We start from the raw sequence: 26,786 nt of genomic DNA on the forward strand, positions 1-26,786 counted from the left end.
TTTCACTTAATCAAAGTAATATCTTGCACAACACATCTACTGAAATATTAGGACAACATTTTTTGTAGTTTATTTGCTTGCTAATTTGAGTGATATGGCAGGCTGACAACACTGTAGAAGTCCCCTCCTCCCAGATTGCTCTCCTCAATTCGGTGTTGTTTACACTTCTTGGGCCTGAAGCTGCAATGCTGTCCTTGGTTCTTGGGCTGGAAAAGGATGGTTTTGTCTAACTAAACTGTAAAGAGAACTTGTTAACACTCTATATGAAGTTCAGAGTTATATACTATATGCAGCACAGAATCTGGAAAATCTGAAAGCAAAAAAACTCAGGACATCGCTATATTCAAAACTGTTTTGGCTCTCACTCACTTATTGTGAGAAAAAGGCAGGCTGTAATGCATCAGTTGATTGGAAACTGCCACCTTAAGCCTAGTGTTACATTCCTTTCATTTACTGTGGAAACAAGACATGGGCACAATCAATTAGGATGGGGTGAGTACACTGCAAAAATTTTTTCAGTCACACTAGATTTCCTACTTCAGTCATACAATAGCTTATCCATGTGGCCAATACAAATCTTTCTGAAAATTTCAACCACCTACCCCACAGGATCTGATCAAATGTGCTTTATGCCTTAAAAAAAAGGACACAGAAAAGGATAAAAAGCTATGAAAAATAACATACAGGCAAGCATAGCCTCTCCTAAGAAACTCATTAAAATGTATGAATGTGGTAAAACAGCCAGAAAACTTTTAAGTACATTTAAAATTATATAATATATAATCTTTAGTAGACAGAATTATATACCAATATGTAATAGTACATGTAGGTGCATACAAATATTGCATATACATATATAACATGCATGCATAATTTCCCCTCTTCCTTACTCCCATGGGTTTTTTCAACATATTCCTTTTGAATTACACTCCAATTATATTTTGGAAGTAAAACTGACTCAATAGATTAATGAGAGCTGCTTTTGCCTGAGACTTATTTGCCCTATTATCATTATCCTTGTATTACCTTTAACATTTCCTATTGATGCTAAGCTTAATAAAATGTGTTCAGTGATTATGTCTGCCCATATCCTATCCATCTCTCTCTCTGATTCATATGTTTTTGTATAATTATAGAAGAATGCAAGATCTTCTTCACAAATTGAATCAGTTTTTTTTCCTAGATTAATTGAATATGTCTCCTACATTATGATATAACTTACAAGCATTGATTTAAACAGACATTTTTCTGAAAAGAAAATTAAAGCAAAACAATTTTTCTTCACCAGAGTCATAGTACAGAACAAAAAACCAAAAGAAACTACTCTGGAATAGAAGTGACAGGAGGAGGAGGAGGAGGAAACATTTTTTCCCATAACTAGCCTCATTTATCCCAGATTGGGGAAAAATCTAATCAAGATTCTTTTCATGTATGAGACAAATCTGGGGTCTGAGTACAAAGCAGAATAATTAAGCACTTTGTTGTAGGTTAGAACTCAGAGATATTTAAAAAGCAAAATCCTTATGGTTTTCAATTAGATATTTGAAAAATTACTTTCCCTTTCCTTTACAAAATAGATCATTCTGGCTAGAAAAAAAATTTATACACACAAACCAGATCTTCTCTCTGAAAACAGGAGAGGGTTAAATAAAAGAAACAACTTCAAACCTGCCATTTCCAATAAAGATGAGATAAAGCAGTATGAAAGATGGTGCAAGAATTCAGATGCAATGTGAATAGGTCCAGTGTTAGGGGAATTCCTGACTCCTAACAGCTTTTGTCCTGATAAAGAACTAAACTAAATCCCTATTTCTCCCAATGGAATATTCTCAGGCAGAGAGTATGAGAAGCTTGCCTTAGAACATAGCCCCTCTGCAGACTGAGGCCAGTCTCCAATCAAGAGTCCACCTTTGTACCCCAAACTTCTGCATACAAAGCAAACCTGTAGTAACAGTTGCTAGATGCACAAAAAAACAACCCCAACCCCCCTAAAAACAACAAAAAACCCCAACACCAACCAAATAAAGAAAGAAACAACCCAACATTTAAAAGAAAATCAGATGTAAAAATATTAAATGCCTTTTCCTTATGTTTTAGGCAAAGCTGAATCTTCCTGATGCATTTTAAGAACGGCCAAGTGAGTAAGCGTCCATTGGAACATGAGCTCACGTTTCCATCTCCTGCCGGCTGAGAGCTGAGCACTTGGGTGCCTTTAAGGACTTGGGAACGCACAAGAATGAAGTGACAGAAATATCAGCCCAGAAGATCTCGACAAGCAGGAGCAGAAGGTGCTCTTGAGGTGTGTGCATGAGGAAACCTCTGCAGGGCAGGGCTACTGAGGGCTGGCACTTCAGCCTTGGATCCCCCATGCCAGACATTGAAGCACCTCACAGGTCTGGCATGTGGATGTACAGAATTGATCAGAAATAGGTGAAACCATACATCTTCTAGGAAATAAAAGTTTTGAAGGCAGCCAAGAGTAGCTGAAAAGATTGCAGGTAAGAGAAGAAGATAATCCTTAAGGGAGGAAAAAAGTGGGAAAAGGTAAATCAGAGTAAACACAAAAAAAGCCTCTTTGGATTGTTAAATTAACTGTGTAGTTAACTGGTTTTGTGTAATAAGAATCTGAAATAAAGCTGTATTTACTTTTAAGAATTTGTTGAATAGGCATGGATGACAAAGTGCTGTATCCTTTTTTTTAGAGTACAGACACACCGGGATTTGCCTCTAGTACTGCACGTAGAGACACAGAGGGACCTGCGCCCAGAGGGAAGTAAACTCTGGAAAAGAGGTTTTTATACACCAAGAAAGCACCAAGGGATGAGTATTGGGACACTTTCCTAGGTTTTGGATTAAACCTCTGCTGCTCAGGAAGATTATTTTAAATGAGGCACAATGCATTATATTTAAGGATACATTCTCTATGTCCTTTGGGATTGCTATTCCTGACTTCTAAAATTAGACTTGCTTTCACTGCTCTTTTTCTTCTTCTGTTTTTTTTTTTTTTTTTGTTGCTGTTGTTTTGAAATTTAACAAATTATTTCAGCAACCATTTCTCCCTTATTTTTTGAATAACAGAATACAGTAAGTTCTACTATTACATTGTAATTTTTTTTTTACCTTAACTAGTTAAAATGTTTCTGGGAAACAATTATGTGCCCATAATTTACTTTTCATATAAAGTCAGGATTGTATATTATATTAGAAACCAAGAATATCATCCAGTACTAATAATATATTTTAATTTTTTTAAATTTACAACTAGGTTTTCATCATAATAATCATATTATTATTGTTATTATTATTGTTATTAGATTATTATTATTATTATTTAGAATAAATACTTTCATTATATGAAGGCTTTAAGAAAACTAGCCTACCAGGTAGAGGGCATAGAAGCAAAAAAAGGAAGGCAGAGAACTGCATATTCTTCTCTACCTTCACAATACTGATTCACTCCAATCTTTTGTAAAGCTTTCACTACCATCTCCAATACATATAAAAAAGCAATTATTTGCATATTCAGATAAAACTGAATTCTACTGCAAATTTTCAGTTAACCTCTTGTACTATACCCCATGAATTGCAGCAGTAATTTGGCACACACAGCTGTAGGACTTGTACATCAAGGGATTTGTGTTAACATCATTGAGTTGGCTCTCTAAAAGGTCATTTATTTAACCTGTAGAGAGAGCATCTCAGTACAAGAGCATCTTAGTACAAAGGAGCAAGATGGCAAAATAATTCCAGAAGACAATAAACATGCAAGTTTAGACAACTCTTCACTGCTACATTATGATTTCATTAAAATTATAACCACTGAAAACAAGACCTTTTAATGTGATCTATTTCTGTATTGTTCTGTGCAGAATGATTTCACATGTCAATTACATCAGTTTGCAATAGGCATTGTTGCTTTCACAAGAGTACCTCCAATTTAAACATATGCTTTAAAATAAACAGAGGCTAGGATGCAAATTGCTATCATTTCTTAGCTTAGAGTGCTTTAATGAAGCACAAAATTAGAATAAACTTCCTGGATCACAAAATTTACTTCTTTATTATTGCAGGTAGCATTTGATGAATTCACTTTCAAAACTGTTCATAGACTTAGCTTAAAATAACTTCTTTTCCTCCCCCCTCCATTCTCCTTCAAAGATAGTCCCAAAATATATTGTTCCAGTAGACTGGGCTTTTTGCCTCATTTCCAGCTTGAGTGTATTTATAATTGTTTTCTCCCTTTTTGTTCTTGTACAAACATTGGCTTTTAGCCTAAATGGCAATATTTCTTCCAGTTTTAACCCTCCTACTGAATATCTTAACAAAGACATGCCCTTTTCACTTGTTTAGCCTCAGATAACAAGTTCTGGCTCTTTGCAGAAGACATTCCTCCTTCTTTACTTATCTATCCAGCAGAGATTTTGTGTAATTATTTTAGTTTTAATTTATTGATCTTGGACATAGACAATCAAAACTAAGAAAATATTCCAGATAAGCATCACTAGAGTCTTTATTTCTATTGGAGTTGCTTTTCTGACACAGTCACATCAATTCTGGGCTAAATTAATATACTAATTTTCAATCTTACTGTTTAGTAGCACAGCCAAATATATTTCCAACTTATTTCTTTGCTAAACTTTAGCTTTCAACAGAAGTGGGATACCAGTAGCAAGGTTGTGATGATCCACCCTTTAGGGGAAGGGTGCATCACTTTATATTATCTATTATTGAATTTAATCTGACTTCTATTAATCCAGTTGAAATAAGCGATTTTTATACAATACCATACCCTATATTGACAATGCTTACATATTTGTGTCATCAACAAACACAATCAGTGTTTTTACTGTATTTCCACCATGGTCATGACTGACATCAGTGACAAGTTATTTTTGGAATATCTCCAGTAACTTCTTTGCTACCAGATATTGCAGAATTGTCTTTCCCTGTTGGAAAGCTTTTATCCATCTTCTAATAATTTCATTAATTCTTGTCATTTGTAGTTCAACTATTCTTTTCTCCCAAGCTCAATTTCAGGAAGATTGTATCAGGTGTTTTATTCATCTGTTAAATCAACCAAAAAATAGCATCTCAATTTACATAGATTGAGAATTTTACGGTGTTTTACTTTCACCTTTTTCTGTGGTCCATTGAATTGTCTCAGTATATCTGTGCATAAAATCTGCCTTTTGCAGATCCAGACACGGATTACTGCCATTTAATTCCATTTAATTTTAAATAAATCCTTTTGTTTTATTTTTTTCATGAAAGCCCAATTTTGATATGCTGGATTTTTTTTACAGTCGATCTTGTAAATACATCTTATCAAAAATAATTTCAAATAATGCTACTTTCTGCAGGTTCATAACCTAACTAAAAAATGGCTGGTCAGTATGCATACAAATATCCAGGTCTTATAATATCCTTAGCGTTTTTCCCCAGTCTGTACCTGCAAAGTCAAAGATCCCAAACATTTCTCTGGTCAGAAACATTACAGACAAGGCCTTCATTTATATTGATATAGCCAAAGTTGGGTTACAATAGATGATTGTTCATTCTATGTTACTCCGAGCAAAACATTTCTACTCTTTTTCTCTAATGATTTTGAAGTTAAGAATAATACTTTTTATGGCATAGGTCAGACCTGAAGTCCATTTAGCTTTATGGAATCCCTGACTGTTTCTGCTGTCAAATGGTCAGGGGAATTGTTTAGGAACAAGTTTTGGAACTGTGCATGGTGGATTCTTCTCTTGGTACGTCCTATGAGGTTTTGGGGTTTTGCACAATAGTACCTTCTTAAATCAAAAGTTGCATGGCATTTTACAGATCTTCACTTTCATGAATGTAGCTATTTGCCACTTGTCATTTTTATACCTCACCAACCCTAACATTTGGCAACAAACAACAAAATTCGTGTTCTGTAAAGATATTATTTTACCAACAAAATTTTCATCCATTTAAGTCATTCAGCCATGAGCAAAATGTCTCACTCTGGCTGTGCTGAAGTGGTTGGCCAGCACAGTGCTGTCCTCACCAGGGCATGACTGCTGAGGAGCCTGAAGAAGGCAATATGCCAAGGGGGTGACAAGCCTCTGAACAGCAGGGTCATCTGCAAATGGCAATGCTGAGAACAATTATTTTCTTGCATTTATTTAGAACTACCCTTGCTGCAGCTTGTCTTCATTACCTTTCAAATTATTTGCTTCTGTGCAAATACCGTCCCAGAGTTGAAGATGGCAGTAAGAAGCCCCTGTAATTCCTGTCTCTTGAGGCAAAAATGAATGAGCTGCTTCAGCCTCTCTTGACACAACACATGCCACAGCCCCTGGCCCCCTTGGATACTCTGCAGAATTCCTTTTCAGAGATCCACACCAAATGAAACCAGTCTATGTAACCCACTTTCAGTATCTGAAAGCAAATGCTCAGAAAAAGTGTAAATCAACAAGGAAGTGATATTAATCTAGTGTTAACTCAAGCATCCAGTAATTTGTGGAGTATATATGTCTTGACTCGCTGGTGGTACATTTGTATGCAAAAATCTTATTCATTTTTTATTATTCCACTTCAGCTTTTCCAGTCATGTTGTACCTGCAATATTCCAAACATGGTCTTCACAGCAGTTTTACTATTTGGTGCTATTGTATGTACATGAGCTTCAGGATCTATGCATAATCATCTTGAATTAAAACTAAAAAACTTCAAAATGGAAATTGACTGTAACATTTAAAAGCAAATTAGTATTTTCTCTTTAATTAAGCAGTTGAAGAAAAGCAATAAATTTTTCAGAAGAAAATCACAGGCTGGGAGGAAGGTTAACAAACAATATAATGAAGACTGTCATATTTCAGTAGAATTAAGAAGCTTTGTAAGACCCTAGATGCTTTTTTGCTAGTCCCAAATATGTAAGGAAAATGTCATTTTTATTTATTTCCCGGTTTAGATCATCACATTTTTCCACGATGATAAGATTCTCAGGTCAGAGGCCACATCTTACAGTGGTGTTATTTAGAGCACTGCAATTTATCCTGTCACAGGGAGAACATGGGATGGATTGTTGCTTAAGATTTATAGTTACTGGCCTAAGGTATACAAAAGTTGCTACCAGGACCATGAAGAAAACATTCTGTAAAAGGTGAATTCAGGGTAGAAACACAGAACAATTCTGTCTAATTTTGTCTTCATCCATAGAGTGATACAATCACGATCTTCTGCAAATCGTGTTGTAGTTTAGCCTGTTGAATGAGCCCTCTGTTCCACATTTTAACAAGATACTTACCAAGAAGTACGAAGATAGCAGCCTTCACCTCTGAAGTGATAATGAACAGCAGATAACGACAGTTTGAACAGCTGCTGCCCTTGGAAGCAGAAACTCTCACCTTCTCAAAACCCTGCAAGATCACGAGCAAAAGAAATCCCATCACAATACACAACAGCAAAAATCAAACAGCCACATGGTATTATGCTCTATATATTATACAACTGTACTTATTATTTATGTAAGTCTCTGCTTTTAGCTGATCATTTGTGTGATTTATGTAGCTGCCTCACAATGGGTAATAACCTGAAGCAGTTACTTGGTCATCAGTCCCTGTAGGTATTTTTCTACATTGCTGTTCCAAGGACAATAATGAAAGTTTTGAATCATAAAGCAAAATGAGCACTTTTCATAGTGAATGCTGAAATAATCGTGTTCCGCTTTTTTAGCAGAGACTTAGATATGCAATTTCTATACATATATAAACACATATGTTCATATGCATTTAACCAAAAGCAAAGAGCAGAACACTGAAGATGCTTATTAGTTACGTATAAAGACTTTAATCCTTCAGTTACCTCCTCTTTTCAGCCCTCTGTCCTGGAACACTGGCAGTGTGAGAAAGTATCACTGCCATAGAAACAAAAAAAAGACGAGAGAACAAAGGAGAGAGAACATAAAGACAGCAAAAACAATACAATACAGAGACTGCTACTGAAATTCAATCTCACCTCCAATCCCTTTATGCAGGTTCACCTAGAGCTGAAGAAGGAGCAGCGTTAAGTACTAAAACCAGCCAAATGACACAGCTTTTAGGCTCCAAAGTTGAGATTGTCAGTAATTGATGAGTTAAAAGTTTGCTTTATTTCCTCATAAGCCAGAAGGCTCTTGAGACACTCAGACACAAAACAGCCTAAGATAACAGTGTTTGTTTTTTTGGTATTAATTTTTAAACTAAGCTCCCCCATTTGCTTTCTTGCATTTCAGTTGCTTTCTGTTTTATGTGGTTTTCTGTTTTTCTAGTCAGTATGTCATGTTTGTAAGCTGAAGGATCATCAGTCATGTTTATACTCAGAATTTTTAAAAAATCTCTTATTTAGGGGAAAAGGTCTTACAGACAGTTAAATAATCACAATACAAAGGAAGTCAATGGAAAGAAAGATCCTTTTTAGTACAAGATAAACTACTGCAGATAATTGGAAGATCTTAAATCTTTATGAATCTTTGTAATGTCAGTGGTGCTTTTATCTTCATGCAATACATCTATTTTTTGGTCAAATACAGAATTTTTCATGTATGCTGATCAGAAGGAAAAAACTCCTTAAACTCAATTATTTTTGCAAATTAGTTCCTTTGCAATATCTGTTAAACTATCTGAAGGATTATCCTTGGAATGGAAAATTTAAACCTAAATATTTGTACTAAAACTTTGGCTACATTCATCCAAGTAAGGGGCAGAAATACAGTGTGAACTATAGAAATAGTAGTCAGTGGTACAAATCATACTGTAACTTCATGAAAACCCTCTCATATATCTAAAGAAGCAGTACAGAATTCAGCTTCTTTTATGTTTTTGCCCAGTATTTGAATTTCATGAGATTTAAGCTGTCACATTCCTTTCCATTCTTTTTATTTATTTGTTTGTAGCTATTTATACTGGAAAACTGATAAAAGTGTTTTATCAAACGCATAGAGTTGAAGACAACCCAGTATTCTAGACCTGTTCAAAATTTGTTCAAGGGGTAGAAAGGGGGTTCAGAAGCTCCCTTTAAGCCACTTTTATCTACAGAACAATTACTGTTATTTTGCAAACTGAGGTAATCATCCATAACGCCTGATATTCCTGTAGATGAAATGAGCAATGCACCCAAACAAACAAGCAAACCTTGATTATTCAGCTGGAGGCTGAGGAGTGGTAGCAACTAATCCCCCAGTCTGTCAGCTCCCGGTGCCACAATCTCCTGCCAGCTCTCGGTACAGGGGAGTGGGCGTACGGGGGAGTGGGCGCCACAGACCGCGCTCCAATGATGCTCACGTACAACTAAAGTGTAAGGCTGGGTTAACAACTGCAAATGAAATCAAGGTGAGTGCATGTTCTAGATGGTATTTTAAAAAACAAGATTTATGACTTCTGCTTTTGGTAAGACATCCTGTAATTGTTGTATTTTCCTCCTCCACCTACTCTCATTGTAAGCAGATGAATACTCATGTAATTAAAAATACCTTGCCATGCCTATTTAAAAAGACAATACCCTGATACTTACATGTGAGAAACAAACACGTATGCTAAATAGGGGTAGGATATCTGAACAACGTGCTTTTTTCCAATGCACAGAGTGCTATGTGGAGTCCTTTAAGGCTTCAAGTTCACCACAGTTACAGAATTCACAGCCTCAGATAAATCATCTAAGTTGTATCACCCTCCACAACTGTATCAAATACACCAAATTGCCTGCTACAGTGATCTATGAGTAACTAAAATTTCAGAAAATATATGTACATTTTTCCTCAATGCCAATGTGTAGTCGTGCATGCAACACCCCGAGTCAAGCTTTTAATTTCTTTGTTTCTGTCCATAACCACAAAAGACTGAACTCACCCACGCAAGCAGGTAACCCCTAAATTTGCTGTAATGTTAGTGCCTCTGTATGAGTATTTAGCAAAAGACATTTAAAATAAGCACTGGTGAAGACACAAACTGAACAAGGACTTTTTACTCCCTTTCTTTTGGTAGTGTCTTTCTTATACTGGTAAAGATGTAGCAGCTAACAGTTGTTTGCATTATGCTGGAGTAATAACATTATATTAATTTTATTCTAAACAGAATTCATTAGTTGACAGTAAATGGTATCCAGAAATTCCAATTATCTTTTCAGCAATCTTTTAAATTATGACCATGCCAGAGAAGGCTAAATGTGTTTTTCTGAGGTGATTTCCTAGCCCAGGAAAATTATAAAGTTTATTATGTTGTTCTGAAACCAAGATAATTACGCATGAAGTCCTCTGATTTGTTTGTTTAGGTTTTTTTTTTTCTTTCCCTGGTTTGATTTTGTCATTATTGCTTTTTGTTACTTGACGTCTGTACGTGATTTCCTCTGGCTGTTTGCAAGGGACATATAACCCACATGCCAAACCACTAGTTTGTAGACAGGCACTAGACTGTAGAAAGCAGTTTTAAAGTTTTTCTAAGAATATCAACTGCACTACTACTCAGAACTATAAAAATGTCATATCTATCTAAGATTATTTAAAACAAAGTGTAGCATTGCATTATTTGTAACATACTAAGCTCTGTTATTTTGATTTCAAGAAGGAATTTCTCATGTTTTTTAAGCTCTGTTGGAGGTCTGAGGGACAGGTTCTTTTTGCTATAGTTGAAATACTACACAGTGTTGTATTTTTGTATGGGAAGGAAGTGAGGAAAAGGATGGGTGGAAGGTGTCTAACAGCCTTTCCATTCTCAAGGTTTCTGTCTAGGCAGAGCAGGATTCCTAGGCTCAAAGTCCAAGCATAGTTTTGGTTACACAGCAGCAGGTGAAGCAGGTTCTGCTGCAATTCCAGACATTGTGCCAGGCAGAAGTGAATTCTAGAACTTGCAAGGAAAAGCCTAGCCATGTACACTCACCCCAATCAGGACCTTTCTTGGAGCTTTTGTGCAATGCAAAGCTTGCAAGAGACTGGGATGGGCTGAAAACTTCCCTGAATTGTTTTGATCTTCATTGAGTCTTTCCCTAAGAAACTTCAGGAAGGCACAGATACCTGCATTCTTAGCCCAAAGGTCCACACCCCTGAGAAAGGCATGATAGCTACAAGGCTGTCATAGTTTGACATGGGAGGAATTCAGGGAAGTGAATGAATAAGTTTAACTGAAGTACTTTTTTGTTGCCCCTGTGCAAATGCACAACCTCTAGGTATCAGTGTGTCCCAACTATATGCATGCATATCCAATTAATCCATATGCTTACAAGTCTATCTATGCATATACTCACCTGCAAAAGATCCAAAGAATAATCTGACAAATGCATGCATCTGTACTCAAATCACATGCACAAATATGTGTAATACTTAAAATGCTTACTCTGCACCTGTATGTGTAAGTGGGAAAAATTTTGCATATGGATGCCAAGATGATATAAGACATCCATCCATTTTTTCAGCAACCTCAGGAATTGCACTGTATGAATAGAGAGCTATAAATTATTTTAGTATTCCTGTCCCACTCTTAGAAATTCCTAATTGCACGTCTAGTGAAATTGGGGAATTCTGAAAAGGGATGATATTTATGGCATTTTGCACATGATGATGGTGGGAAGAGAAAAGACAGATTGAACTAGAAGGGAGAAAAATACCTGTTGATTATTCTGTTCTACCTGCAAGCAGAAAAAGCCAAAATTACTCTTTTTGATGGTTTTCCTATGTGTAAATGCTATTTTGATAGTTTTTCACAAGCTATGTCACTTCAATTTAATGAACCCTTTTTTTTGTGAAAGCCTAATTTTAAAATGGCTGACCCATCCTAACAGGATAAATACAACTTGATAGTCAAAATACTTGTTTTTACTGACATCTCTCTGAGAGACACAAAGGGGGAATAGAACTTGAGAACAGACTTGAAAGACATCCAGCAACATTCAGTTTCCATCCATCTGACGATTTTAGTTAAAACTGATGGCACTTCTCAGCACCAATAAATCTAACAGTTCCTGGTAGTACCTAAAGAGCTACTTGGATGGTCAAGATGAGACATGACAGAGACTCAGATGCAGAGACTGAGACTGTGTCTTTACTCCCCTCTTCAATTTACACACCAAATAAAAATGGTGGGGCAATGGCAAAAAGAAGAGCTCTTCCTATAGAAGAGAGGAGAATCCTGAAATTCTCTATCAGAATACCTTTTCATACTATGTAGTTCTTGCCATTTTCACATGAAGGTTCCTTCATCTTGCCCAGAACAATGGCTAATCCTTTTCTAAAACAAAGATTTGGAGGAAGACTTAATATGCAAGTTAATGTTTCTATAAAAGTCAACACACTTGCTATTTTAGGTGCAAGTATCTGAGTTATTCACAGACAAGTGATTTTCAAGGTGTGGTCAACAGATTCCTGTGAGCCCTTCTTTAAAAGCAGCACTTAAACGTTCTTTTGTATGATGAACAGCTGCACACCATATACTTGTTCCTGTCAGCTGCTTGTAAATAACATTTTTTAAAACACATTCCCCCCTCCCACCCCCCGCAGTTATTACCATGCAAGCAATTGTGGTGCTAACATTAAGAATGATAAACAATGAATAAAAGGTCTGTGTAAGGAAGCCCTTTACCCACTTAAGACCTCTCCCACAGAGATTATTATTATATCTTACAGCTGGATTACTGCCTGAGGCAGAAAGTTGAGCAGGTACAGAAAGGATTAAGTTTAAACTGCAGAATTGTTAACGAATACTTCCACATCATGAAATAACACAAAACATGAAGAGTAAGAGTTAGATTTAATGATCAGTGAAAATTATGAGTGAACTCATCTCTTACACTTCTTTTCTTTCTGAGAATTAAGGTAAACATCAGGTTTAGGTAATCAGTAGCATATTTAAACAAAAATATATGCATTGCATAAGGATAAAAGCAATACTGAAATTAGAAAGATTTTCCTTTTGTGTAAGAAATTAAAATGATGCACTAGTGAAAAAGTGTAAATGGGAATATTTTAGTAGTCAAAATAAATATTTAATAAAAACCACACACCCAAGACAAAGTATCAAAACAACAGAACTTAGTATTTGAAAGGACACTACCTACATTGTCTTGTGTTAAACATGACTAAATTCAGTGGTTTAATTATTATCACACTGCATTGAGCAAACATTGCTTATATTAGTGTCATAAAAAGTCATGAGAATAGAAATACTGTTGCAATGACAGAAATAGTAAAACCAGATTACCATACAAGGAAGAATTTACTACACCAAGGTGTCAATCCACAGCCATTGATACAAAGTCAACAAAATGGACTACTGCATAGCATACTGGTTACTGTACCAAAGTGCATTTATCAGCATTCAATGAACTGGGGAAGAAACCACCCTTTATAATATAGTTTTTATAAACAATCAGATGATTGACAGTTTAAGAAACCCCACACATTTCCTTTAAAATAAAAAAGCAGAGTCTAAAGATCTTAAGAGCACCGTAAGACTTCTTACCAGGTAAAAGAGTACAAACCATTAGCATCGTAAATAGAGACCATCTAAAAGCTAATATATCATTCCATATTTAGAATGCAACTGAAAATTTTAATGTGTTGTTGCATCCTCCTATACTACATCCAGTGGCTTTTTGATGAATTTGTTAAGTTCTGGAAACAAATAATGCAAAGAAAAACTGTTTTTCTTGTACAACACAGGTCTAGAAAAATTTCAGCTGATGTTTAAACAGAAATGTAGATAATGAGAATACAAACAGATTTGTTGGGGGAAAGGAGGAGTGTCTGGCTTATCCCACTAATTCACCATTCAATTCTTCCATTGAATCTTTGAAAGTAGCATTACTTAATATCCCTGACTACCAATGACTTTTATGAGTGCTATTTTCTCATTATTAAGGATTCTGCATGAAGATTTTTCTCAACCCTTTATCCTTTAATTCCCAACCATCCCTCCATCATATTTAAAAGTTGTGGTTTTCTCACATAGAGCATTGTAATGCCTTTTGCTGCTTGATAAGTGATATGCAGTCAACATTATTTCTATTTTCAAAGCACTGAGAACACTTTCCAGTTGGCTCACAAATTAAACAATAATTAAAAATAGCTCCCCTTATTCTTTTGTGACATGGTAAAGACTATTCACCATTTAATATACGCTCAATTTCTTCTAGTCTTTTCAATGCAGCAACTCTCTTTTTCTCAATGTCTTTGATTTCTTTTGTAGATTTTTTGGGAGTCTCTTTGTCCACAGTGCTTTTCTCTATTGGTTTCTTGTTTTTTGAGTGCTCTTTATTATCAACTGTTGATTGGGTGGTTGTCTTCTCACTTTTTGCTTCTTTCAAATTCTGAAATGAGTTTTTTTTTGCTTCTGTAGCTGCAGTCCCATCTGGTGGAAGTGATGACTGTTCCATAGCACCAAGTGATGCAATTTTACTCCTAACTATGTTTAGATGACGCTGAATATACTCTTCATGAGGTGCCAGTGCTAGTGTTTCAACCAGACATTTTTCTGCCTTTATTAAATCCTTTTCCTCAAAATAAACCACACAAAGATTATGTTTTCCTTGTACATTTTTGGGATCCAGTTCCAAAATTTTTTCAAAACACTTTTTTGCTCCAACAATATCCTTCTTTTGGTTCATAAGGATATCACCTTTCAAAATCAGACCTTTGGTATGATCAGGGTAGTATCTCAGTAGGTCTTCCAAGACAGGCAAAGCCATCAATTCTTTTCCTGTCTGAGAATAAAGCAGGGCCAAATTGAACAAAGCACTTCGGAAGTTGGGTTGTAACCTTATAGCTTTCTTCATCCACGCCTCTGCTTCCATGTCCTTTTTGTCATCCATTGCCAGCATACCCAAATTGAAGTATCCATTTGAATCCTGCGGTTCTTCTTTCACATAATGTAGCAGTCTTTGCTTAGCTTCAGGTCTAAGTCGAGCATCACCTAAGTGACAGAAAATGCATTTTATTCTCAAGATATTTCCTGAAACATTTATTCTGAAGGATTTTTAGACTGTAAAATGCAGTCTTTATCCAAATTAAAATGCAACTGTAAAAGTGAAAGGGTTTAAATGCTATTTTTCATCATAGCTGTGTAACAGCAAAACCAAATGTTATCTACCTTCTTTATGGAATGAAACTATATACAGTTGACTTCTAGCCAAAGTCAGCATCATTACTCTATTAGCTGTTGAATGGTATTTCGGTTTGGTATAACAGATACAAAAGGCGTCTCTACAAGCTTAAGAGAAATTATTTTCATGCACAGTTGAGCAAATGGAATGCAGAACAGACATCAGTTCTGACAAACCAGCTCTTACAGAGGCAAACTTTGAGTGGAAGATCTCATTTTATTAAAGATAGATTGAAAGAGTTTAGACAGAGAGCACATAGGGTGACTTCTAATGTAGCCAGGCTAAGATATCTTCTAACACCAAAACAATAAAACCTGTAACTCCTATATTTTAATTTGCATCAAAGTTTAAAAAAGATTTAGTAAAACAATTTTATCTGACAATACCAGGATTAGCTAGACATGCTTGTGGTCTGTGCTATTTTACTGAATAGTACACTGAACGTATTTTAGTAACAAATTCTAGACACAGACTTACTGAAAGACAGGGGGGCTGCTTTAATCTGCCCTCTTTCACCTCCTGAAACAATATAGCACCTTCTTGTATGGAAAAGTGAATGCTAAATAGTTAATACTTCTGCTTGTTTGAAGCTGCTTGTACTTCTACAGAAAAGGAACAAGGCACGTCTTGAACTACCTAATTTACAATGTGATAAGGGATGGAAAATTATTAAGTGTCTTCAGCCTCAATCAACTCTGTTTTATCTTTCTTAGGGGCAGTTTACCATCTTAATAAAAGGGAAACAAATCTTAGCAGGTCACCTGCCAAATACTCACTGCAACAGTCTTAATTCACTAAGGACTCACCCTTATCCACAGAGCTATACATATAAAAAAACAAACTCATGAAAATCCAACTGAATTCATCCTTATTAGCAGTATTACAGAAAAACCTATGAAGACATTTCTATTTGTAGAGCAGGATTTAAGCCCAGAGACGTAAGCTAGATTTTTGAGTCAATAATTAAATCAATCAGTACAAATGCAAACCAGATATTAAATGTATTTTACTAACTACTACCTTTAAAGTTTATATAGGTATTATTTTGAAGATGTTTGAGTAACACTATTCTTTATATGTGTACGATATATTGTAAAATAGTGCTTGGATTAAAGATGCTGATCAGCTAAGGTGTATGTACACTTTGCACAAATTCCATACACTAAAAAATAACAAAGCTATAATAAATAGCTTCTTTTTTAAGGATGCTATGTACTTCTCCTTTTCAAAAGCAAGAGTTAATAAAAAGTTAAACAGTGTGGATGCTATAAATGCAAACATGCAATAGGCACAGAGAGGACAATTAACATACCAGATTCCTGCATTAGCAGCGCTGAGTTGAATAACGCCAGTTTATGCGTTGGGTTGAGTTCTAGAGCTCGGTTGAAATTCTTCAGGGCTTCTGTTGGATCTTTCAGTTCAATGTAAACAATTGCCAAGTTGTACCACAGGTCTGCATTGGTTCTGTCTAGCTCTAGAGCTCTAAGGTAAGCTTCCTTGGCTTTCAGAGGTTTGTTCATTTTTAAAAGTAATTCTCCCCTGTTGAAGAACCATACTTTTCTTGTTACCCATATAAGAATTGACAGGTTTTTTTTAAAGTTTGTCTTCCTACAGACAGTAGGCGTCAGATAACAGTGGTTTTTTATTTAGTTTTAAGCACAAAACAATACAAGACCCTATTTTACATTCTATTCCTAAAGCTTTCAGATCTCAAAAACCTGTATAAAACAATTGCATAAGCAGGACGAGAACAAAAAAGGAACTGATCAAGGGTGCCTGATTTGGCCCTGTAATTACACTGCAAAGCTATAGTTCAGGCATCCTTGAACATCCCAGTGGGAATTACAACAAACAAAACAGTGGACAGAAGCCTCAATACCCACATCCACATTAGTATTAACTAAAAAGCAATAATGTCAACTAAATAATTACGACTTGCATTTTCTGGACCATCTTTAACAAGAAAGTATAAAGATCTATGATTCACACTAACCAAAAGCTTTTTAGTTCACACTGAACTTTGAGGTTAGAAATTAGAGATTCATAAAGAAATCGAATAGAAGTGTCTTTCTATACAATGTTTGAATACGGAATCTACATGGAAATATGCCATTTGAAGGAGTAATTTAAAAGAACAGGCTTGTAATGAATAATTGATTATTGTCCCAAATTTACATCTTCTCACTTGGAAATGAAACAATTTCAGAAGATAATTGAACTGTACAAACTAAATTGTGTTCATAGTACTACAAATACATATTCTTGAGTAAACTTGTTTGTATCTCTAAAATTAGAAAATATACCTGCTGATGTAAGCCTGCTTGAAATCTGGCCTCATACTAATTGCTTGTCGATACAACTGATCCGCTTCTTCGAGGCGAGATTCATTTGCTCGAATTAAGTTTGCAAGATTGATATACACATTTAAATGGTTAGGAGCAACTCTTGCTGCATACTTTTTCCCTGGAATAATCTGTCAAAGACAACACATTACCAAACACAGATGAGGAGAAATATGAAAGATGATCAGTATAGAACTCCTTTGCACTCTGCTACATTTATTTTAGGGTACTACTGGGCAGTATAGTGTAGGCTTTTGATAATGACAAAGAACAGTAACTCTTTCCCAGAAAAATCATATCAAAAATAAACAGAATATTATTTATGTTTTCATAGAAATAAAGAATAAAAAACTTGTACAACATTTAAGCTCTGCTGCTGCTTAATCTGGTTCATGCAGATAGCCATTTGAAACCAAACAGACCTTGCAAAACTTTCTCCAGTCAGATGAAAATATTTCCTAAAGCATAAACTGACATTCTGTCAGACATTTTAATTCCTTTTTATGACCCTTCAGCCTAAGAAAAGTGTAAATAAGATTTTACAGCCAATGATTTGCCAACTGATAGAGAAGATAAAAAGTAGTGAGGAGAGATGAAAATGCTATGACATTGCAACTGCTGTACTGTTTATACTTTATCCATTTAGAATCTTTCCACTGTTTCACAGAAACAGTGCTTCACAAACTTCTAAATGCCATGCTTCTATTCAACAGGCTGCTATTTTTGTTGCCAGTTTCATTTTCACCACAGCTTTTAATACGTTCACACATTCTTCAAAATCCCATTATCTTTTACTCTAAACAGCATGAACAAGTAAAATTTCCTAGGTATAGATATAATTGAACAAATAGAAAAGGTAACAAAATGCATGTTTATAAAAGCATATTCAGGCCAAATTTTTTTGTTGCTGCTGTGGCTACCTTCTCCAACCTTCAATGCTGTATTTAAGCCTTCTCTGAAGGGCTCAAAAACTCAGTCATCATCAATGCATTAGCTGTGAGTGAAAATAAACCAATTGTTACTAGAAACTGCAGGTTTTGGCTGCTGCTTTCTTTTACAACCACAATTTCAGAAAAAAAGTATACAGCCTATTTTTTCATAGATAGCTTTTAAAAGAACACTGATAATCTTTAAAGTAGACAGCCACACAAAGCAACAGGAAAAAAAACCCAAAATTGTATCAGAAATAGAGGTTTTGTGCTGCAGTGGTAGATTAAATTCCTAATTACCTGTGGCATCAATGATTTAGCAATCATATATGATTCTTCAGCTTCTTTTGTTTTGTTTAGGTTCTTGTATGTTCTTCCTACATTCATGTGGGCACCAATATCATCTTAATAAGGAAAAGAATGAAATTTAAAATATTTCCATGCACTTAGTATCATGAAATTAAACACAGATGTTTCTGATGAAACATCTCCATCACTAAAAGAAGAAAGCAACTCTATCAGTTTTCATCTTAATTATGCAGCTACTAATTTAACCAGGAACTGGTTAATGAAGGATTGTAAAATTAAAACTGTAAAAAGTTTAAGGTCCTATCATACTTCCCTGTATCTAATTTCTTGCTATAATAGAGGCATATAAATTGAAGGTTATTTATTAATCTTCTAAAAGGAAAGATTGTTCAGTAATACCTAGAACTTCTTTTGTAACAATATATAAAATGGATTAAATGGGCATTTTAATATTATCTAGATTTTTAAATTTTCTTACACACTTCCAGAGTTTTGAATAAAAAAATAAAGCCATATTTTATACTCCATTAGAAATCACAGTTCAAGTTAATTCATAAAGAATGTCATACAAGAAATAGTTCTCAAAGTATTTGCAGCTTTTTATAGACAGAAATCACTTCCGGAGGACTTTTTTAGTTTATTTTCAAAAACCCTGGATCAATTAACTTATTATATGACTTTGTTTGATGTTCAGTTGAAGCACAACAGAGCATTGAGAAGCAGTTAGTGTAAGCTAAAGTGTACTGAAATACCAGGAGTGAAGAGATGGCAATTAGTTAAAGCTTTACCTGGTTGCACTTGTGTGGCCTGTATGAAAAACTGCAGAGCTCTTTCAAAATTTTTTTCATTTTCTAATGCATGCCCCACATTGTTCCATAGTTTTGCATTGTTCTTATTCACCTAAACCCAGAAAAAGATACCAAAGCACAAGGTATTAAGCTGAAATTACTTAACAATTGAGTTTCTCTTAACAATATCTTAAGACATAAAAATGTATTTCAAATGACAGATTTCATCAAGCTTCTATATACAAAGAATAACAGAACACTACATACAGAATGATTACATTGTTCTTGTTGTGTAACATCAATTTGTTTTAGTTATTTGCTCTTAGAAATACCAATCATCTTAAAATTCATTTTGACTGTTATGGGATATTTTACCAATTGCCTCATCATACCATATGAACTTAGAAGAAATAATTCTATGCCTCAAACTTTTTGTACTGAAACATATCCGGCTTTCATCCAGACAAGAGAATGAATTCAACTGCTTTGACACAAGCAAAATTATCATCTATTTTCTGCATATGAATTTTTATGTGCGCATCACACTTTCTTTAAAGCATTCCCAAAAGCAACTAATTAGATGTCAATATTCTCAATATAGAAATTAATGTGCTGAAACAGGCATAGCTTTTGTCAATTTTTATCATGTTCCACTGCAGTTTCTTAAGAACCGCAACAAGAACTTCCCATTATCCTTTCCAAACAGAATACAGTACCTTTAAAGCAGACATAAACAAAGTGTACTCCGACTCCCAATCCCAGTTTCTGTGCAGTGTTTTTAAGGCATGAGTGAACAGCATCGCAGCCAAACAAACCCAAGAAATTTTTCTTAGTACACTATTAAATAAAAGAAACAAAGACTTGTTGTAAGCACATCAGCATTTCTAATTATTATAAGTATATCATATGCTAAAAGGCAAGCAAAGGACCACATTTGTGATTAGCACACTCCAGTTTGAAAGGAAATATGTTCAATCTAAAACTAATTTTGTTTACCTACTTTTGTTGCTATGCTCATGCAAGTCCCCTTAATAAGAACAAGTCCAATTCACACAACACAATAGAATTTTTATAGAATGTTCACAGAAATTTTACTTCTCTTAAAACTTATCTGTAATTTAGGACAATACATATGATGCCAAAAAGTGAGGTTCTCCACAACACTATTTTTAACAAAATGTTAAAAAATGAAAAATGCAGCTAAAAAATTCTCTCATACTTTTGTTTCACATCAGAGAATTCCACACATATCCTTTACTGCACACATTGCAAATCTTTCCCACACTGCAGAACACACCTTAATGGAGACGTCTGTGGAGACTACCCAATCTTCCATAAGCAAATATAATCCTAATGCTACTGGAATATCTAAGTAGGAGAAAGTTTTAGTGATTTTCTAGTAATTTTATTTATAAAGCTGCAAACTGGGGCAAAGGTCACTCTCTGTGACAAGCTTGTCAGGAATAACCTTCATTTTGTGCAGTTTATTTTTCTGGAGTTTCAACGTAACAGATCTAAAACATACACATTAACATGCTAATCATTTGGTTTCGGGATTCTAATTTAATTATAAAAAAGATGCCAAACATTCAATAGTATTCCCACAATTATGAATACTATTTGTTTTAAAAAAAATCTCCTTCTGGAGTGGACATACAGGTGTTCACCCTTAACCACTATTTCTCACATTTGACTTACAGAACAGTTGTTCACTCTGCTACCTATTTCACAAGAGTTTTCTAAAAACTGCAAGGTTTTTTCCCCATCCACTTCTAAGATAAACAAAATGCATGTTTTGTCTACCACGTTTGGTTTTAAAAACACTAAAAAAGGGAAACTATAAAATCTAGAGAGTAATTCTAAAATACTACCAATGTGATTAATAAGAACAGTCATATACAGTAATCTGTAAACCCATCAGGCTTATAAGAATTCTTCTTTCAATATATTTCTAAAGGAAGGAACCTTTTCTTTCTCATTTTAGAGAACTGATTTCCAATATTTTTGTAGTAAATTACATTAGCTGCCTAATTTTTCTCTCCAGCCATCCTCTCCTGGTTCCCTTCTTTCTTTCACATCACTTCTATTTTTACTGCCTTGTAGTGGGATTTGTGAGAAATCCACACTCCCACAATATATCACTAATTTCTCATTATCCAGTGCTGTCAGCTTCAGCAGCACCAGTTAGTGTAAATTCTACTGCAAGGCCTCATCTCTAACAATAGCAGACAACACAGACTGCAATTTTCTGCCTTTCCATTTGTCTGAACTGGCATTAGGACACCACTGGGCTAAGGGTAAAGCATCAGTGGGAAGTATGTCCAAGTCCATGTAAAAGATATCAGAAAACACAAAAGTGTGTACAAAACATGCTTTTAAAGCACCATTTTTAAGGAGAAATTGTTAACCAAAGAACTGTTTTGTTTAAAAAATACTGAATGGCTGATATCCATTCCTAGCATGGCATTTCTGAAAATTTAATTTTTTGCTGATTAAATTTTCAGCAACTTTAACTGGCTGACTCACATGCACTGTATAAACTTCAGTCAGTAATCAACTTTGAATAAAGTTAAACCAGTTTTGATTTACACTCATCAATTATTTTCAAGAGGATAATCATATTTATGGCTATGCAAGCTTTCCCATTAGAGCTTTTATAAGTATGAATTTATTTACCTTTTATTTGATAATTTCTTCCATCCATGTGCTACTAAAATGCAGAATCCCATGCTAGGAACATATAACACTCGCTCTGCAACTACAAATCCAACAGGAAAAAACAGGTTTGACGCAGGAATGAATGGTAGCACTATTAAGCAGAGAGCCTAGAAAGGAAATACAAATAACATTAGTAATCAAGATATTAGCAGTGACAAGCTGTACCCAAGAAACAAGTTAAAAATTACAAAAACATTCCCATAAAACCAGACATAAATAGTAGATATTCGGTCTTTTCTTTTTTTAATATTCAGATCTGCTTCACATTGAATACAGCAAGCAGTAACCTGCAATTTATTCTATTTCTTACTTAAGGGCTTGGAAGTATATTTGTTTTACTATACTACAAAAAGAGGACAAATAAAAAGATTAATTCAAACCAATTTTAGTAAGAGTTCCAGATAAAGAAACAAGACAGTGTAAAACCTTGGACATTATCTGACAATTAAAAATTTGTATCAGCTTATTTGAGGCATACAGCAGCTATTTTTACAGTACAATAGAGTCTGTTGTGCGTTTCTGTAAGAAATGTGAATAACAAAATCAGAGTCAGTCACTGAATAAACAGCAGTTTTTGGACAGAGTGCTAAGAGTACCCCAAAGTATCTGAAATTACGATGAACTTAAGAACTGCACAATTGTAGTTCTTAGGTTGGGGACTCACTTCTTATCAAAAATTGTGTTTATTAAGAGACAAAGAAATCCATCTGTTGCAAAGAAAGTGGACATGACCATTTGCTTTAAGTCCTGAATGACTGTTAAGTAGCAGATTTCCAAACTCTGGTTCCAGAAAAGACATGAATAATTATTTCAAAATATCTGGCCTTCAAGTTACAAAAAAAAAAAAAACCATAAAAACAAACCTACAGAAATGGAATTTTTCTTTGAAGAAAGAGGAATTTTCTAGAAACTTTCAGTACAACTGGCTGTCTAGAGTTGAGCATGACATTAACTGCCTCTTCCACACTAAAACAGTTAAATAATCCAGTCTGAAAATCAACCCAGGATTACATATATAAAAATGCAACACTGATTCAAAACTTTAAGTAAGATTTTGTGTTGTATTTCAAGGATATTTCAAGAATATGCACATGGATCATTAACACAGCCCAGCTGGTGATCCACAGCATTTCATTAAGCTACATGAAAATAAAAAACCACAATTGAGCCTTGCAATATACAGAATACATTGATTACTTGGGGGATATTAATGGCTTACTGAAATGGAGTAATAGGCTTTGGCCTATCGTATAGTTTCATTTTGTAACACATAACAATTAATATTTAATATAAAATACTGCATTCCCATTTCCTATGAAATCTGCTCCCAGGCACTTCAATGCTGAAGAAAATCAGCATAATATTGAAAGTTATATACACAGCATAGGTATAGATTAAACGAAAACAACTTGCATTAAACCAGGACTATACTGTGTCAGATGACATTGAGGTGTGCATGCCGGAGTGAATGACCTCAGAAAATCCTTCCTATAAAATCCACTTGAAATAACAAAAACACATATAAAAATACCACCCTCAAACAAAACCTAACTGACTTACACCAACATATGCTAAAAAACCCATTAACCCTTTCCTCTTGTGAACTTCACCAGGTAGGGAATAAACAGAAATGCAGGGAAATAAACAGCCTTAGTATTCAGGAGCTGTCCTATAAAAAAAGTGAACCACACCCAACACACATTTTTCGTGCTAACAGTGCAGTGGAGAAATACTTATGCCTCAGCTTATATAAGGAGGAAAATGCAACAACTCTGCAGACTTGAAGTGCCGGGCACTTATTTTCCAACCATGTCACCTTGCACATTTATTATATAAATAATTTCTTCTGTTTATACACAGCTTCCAAATTCAAGACAAGAAATTTCATCAGCAATACTAGATATCATTTTCACTGGTCTTCTAGGGAAATATATTGCCTTGCTCCAGTGACAAGACAAGAAGAAAACATATGAGTCAGAACTATAATGCTAGGTCTTTTAGAAGTGCATCAAAATTTGTCAGCTGCTTAGCAAAGAACTACTTAAATCTTAGGTTATGCATAAATATTACCACTCATCTGAAACTTGTTTGCTGATTAACATACTAAAAAATGCATTATTTCTGAAGCAGACTAAGATAAATGCACGCAGTTTTTTTTGTACACATAACTTCATCACTGAACTAATAAAAAAGTATGGTATCAGGTTATCATTCACCTTGCAAAAATTTGCAATGGAATCAATAATTGATGACTGGTTTTTTTTTTTTTCAAAAATTTGATTCTTCCCATTTCTTCCAAAATATTCTTTTCTATTAATCCATCTCAGCTTTAAGATCATATATAATACTGAACAGACACAGGAACTGATCTTACAGCTTGACAAAATTAGTTTTTCATAATATGAAAACAACTTAAGAAAAAAAACAAAATAACAATAACAACAGTGGAAACTTATTCCTAAATGCAAAAATATGTCCTTTCTTTTACACCTATGAGAAAGAAAATCAAATCTTTTGCTAAATACACATCATCACTACTGACATTTAAACAAAGTAGACAGCTTGCAGGATGAAAATGCATTCTGGTCCTTGAAACATTTAAATTCTATTGAAAGCCACCATGTGTCAGTTGGGCTCTGAATATCTGAGAAAGGTATTTGTAAACTGTATTGCAGCCTAACAAGGGGCATATTTATTCTCATCTCTAACAGAATCACATACTTAATTGCAATTTAGCAGTTTTGCCACCAGACAATTCTCCTCTTATGCGTTCATTCTAGCCTAAAAGGCTAGATACACATAGTATCTCTGGGTCACAGCAGATTACACATCTGACCATACAACCTAAGCCACATGCTCTTAACAAAAGGAGAAAACCAGGGCATCATTCATACCATCAATACTGTCTTGGAGGAATCTCCGGGGTATCGGAGACTGAACACCATCAAAGATCCCAGAAAGCAAAAGAAGGTAAGGGTGGCAATATTTCTAACATCTAACAAAGACTCCACAAGAGGAATAGTTCCCATTGTCCAGTCGCAGCATAATTCTGAGGGATTGAGAAGAAGCCAAGCATTTACAGGGAGGAGGTAGTTGAAAGTCAGCTGTCTTGCTGGAGATGGACTAACAGCAGCTGGGTTATCAAACCTAAAGCAAAGGAAAGGAGAAAAAGGAGCTTTTAATGAAGAAAGATTTGATATTGATTCACTTTGTGGCAAACTTCAGAGTCATAGCTAGAACTACTAATTACAGACATAAAATATCCTACTCTTCCTGCATTTGTCAGGTGTGAAACCATGCACAGTGATTCACTGAAGAGAGGGACAGAGCCTCCTCCATGTTTATGAAACTGTTTTGGGATATAGTCAACATAAGTTTGAAGAAACAGAATGATTGACATCTCAAGTTGAGCTCAGTGGTCCTTGTTCATGTTTTTAATAGTTCGTCTCAATTTTCCAGGGACAGTTCTAGATTCTTGTGTTTCTACATTGCTTAAGATTCTACAAGCTTAAGATAAATTAGTCTTCAGTTCTAACATCATTCATATACATCTCTTCAAGTAGTCTATCTGAAGACAACCATGGTTTATGCATAGTACATACATAAAATGTAAAATATATTCTGTATGTAGAAGAGAAAAATTTAAGAGGTTTGGAGAATTCAGACAAGGTTCAAATAAAGAGACAATAAAAATATTTAAGCAATAAAACATTAAATTTCTGAATTATTAAGACAAACTATCAACTGTAAACTTTTTAAAATGGCTGCCTGCTCAGATACCTCAGTATTTTGAACATTTTATTCAACAGTTGCTGAAATATATCATTTAACAACTTCACAAAAAATGCAGGATTGTACAGACACTGAATAATAATATTGACACAGGTGAATAACACTTAAGTTCATATATTCTTGGCCATTTCATTCCGACCTCATTAAGTCACATCTTATTTATAAACAAGTGTAAAAAAGAGGCACTTTACTATTACCTTGTAAACACTGGAAGCTGAGACTGGATAACCTGGACTCTGACAACTACAAGCAGGAGTGTACTGAACATTAGGACTATGAGCTTCAACAGTGTTTGGAGCATCGAGAAAGGAATACTGCCCTTTCCTCGAAGGATCTGTACAGCTGTGTCCAATAATGCTGGCAAGGTGTACTGCAAATTAAAAAATGGTTTATAATCAGACAGCGTACTCATTAGTTCCTCAGATAAATAGGAGCTACCTAATACTTTTTTCCTCAGTTTTTTCTGTAAACGTCTACTCCCAACAGTTAATTAATTCAGCTTCTTAGTATCTTCATGATAAGTTCCCAAAATCAGGTCTCCATTCTAATAAACTAGTCAAGTATTCTTGCTAACACTATCACAGCTGAACCTGTACACCCATAGCTATTTTGTGCTGACAGATCAAAAAATTGTACCATCTTCAGAGGCTTGAACAAATGAATCAAAACCACGAAAGGAACTCTCAAGAAGAAAAATCACTATTTTCAGAATTATCAGCCCCTCTGAAAACCTGCCCTATACACAAAATTCCTTATGAATGACAGAAATACAATTTGCTTCCTGATTAGCCCTGGCTTTCTATTTTATGCCACTA

At 34.8% G+C, this 26,786-nt stretch overlaps 1 protein-coding gene across 3 annotated transcripts in view; it reads right to left on the reverse strand.

Moving 5' to 3' along the window:
• Positions 1–2,979: 2,979 nt before the first annotated feature.
• The window catches only part of TMTC3 (transmembrane O-mannosyltransferase targeting cadherins 3), a 39,564-nt gene continuing 15,757 nt past the window's right edge, over positions 2,980–26,786 (reverse strand). For 2 of the 3 annotated variants that reach the window (XM_074539647.1, XM_074539646.1), the window contains 9 exons: positions 26,169–26,341; positions 25,074–25,326; positions 22,138–22,286; positions 20,178–20,298; positions 19,462–19,573; positions 18,665–18,768; positions 17,397–17,566; positions 16,406–16,632; positions 2,980–14,903 (listed from right to left, as the gene is read on the reverse strand). In XM_074539647.1, coding sequence (XP_074395748.1) covers positions 14,092–14,903; positions 16,406–16,632; positions 17,397–17,566; positions 18,665–18,768; positions 19,462–19,573; positions 20,178–20,298; positions 22,138–22,286; positions 25,074–25,326; positions 26,169–26,341 — 2,121 coding nt within the window. In that variant the 3' untranslated portion in view covers positions 2,980–14,091. The remainder of the gene's footprint in view (positions 14,904–16,405; positions 16,633–17,396; positions 17,567–18,664; positions 18,769–19,461; positions 19,574–20,177; positions 20,299–22,137; positions 22,287–25,073; positions 25,327–26,168; positions 26,342–26,786) is intronic. The other variant, XR_012580063.1, reaches the window with a different exon arrangement.

Source organism: Zonotrichia albicollis, chromosome 4 (assembly GCF_047830755.1).
Source record: "Zonotrichia albicollis isolate bZonAlb1 chromosome 4, bZonAlb1.hap1, whole genome shotgun sequence".
Lineage (NCBI taxonomy): Eukaryota > Metazoa > Chordata > Aves > Passeriformes > Passerellidae > Zonotrichia > Zonotrichia albicollis.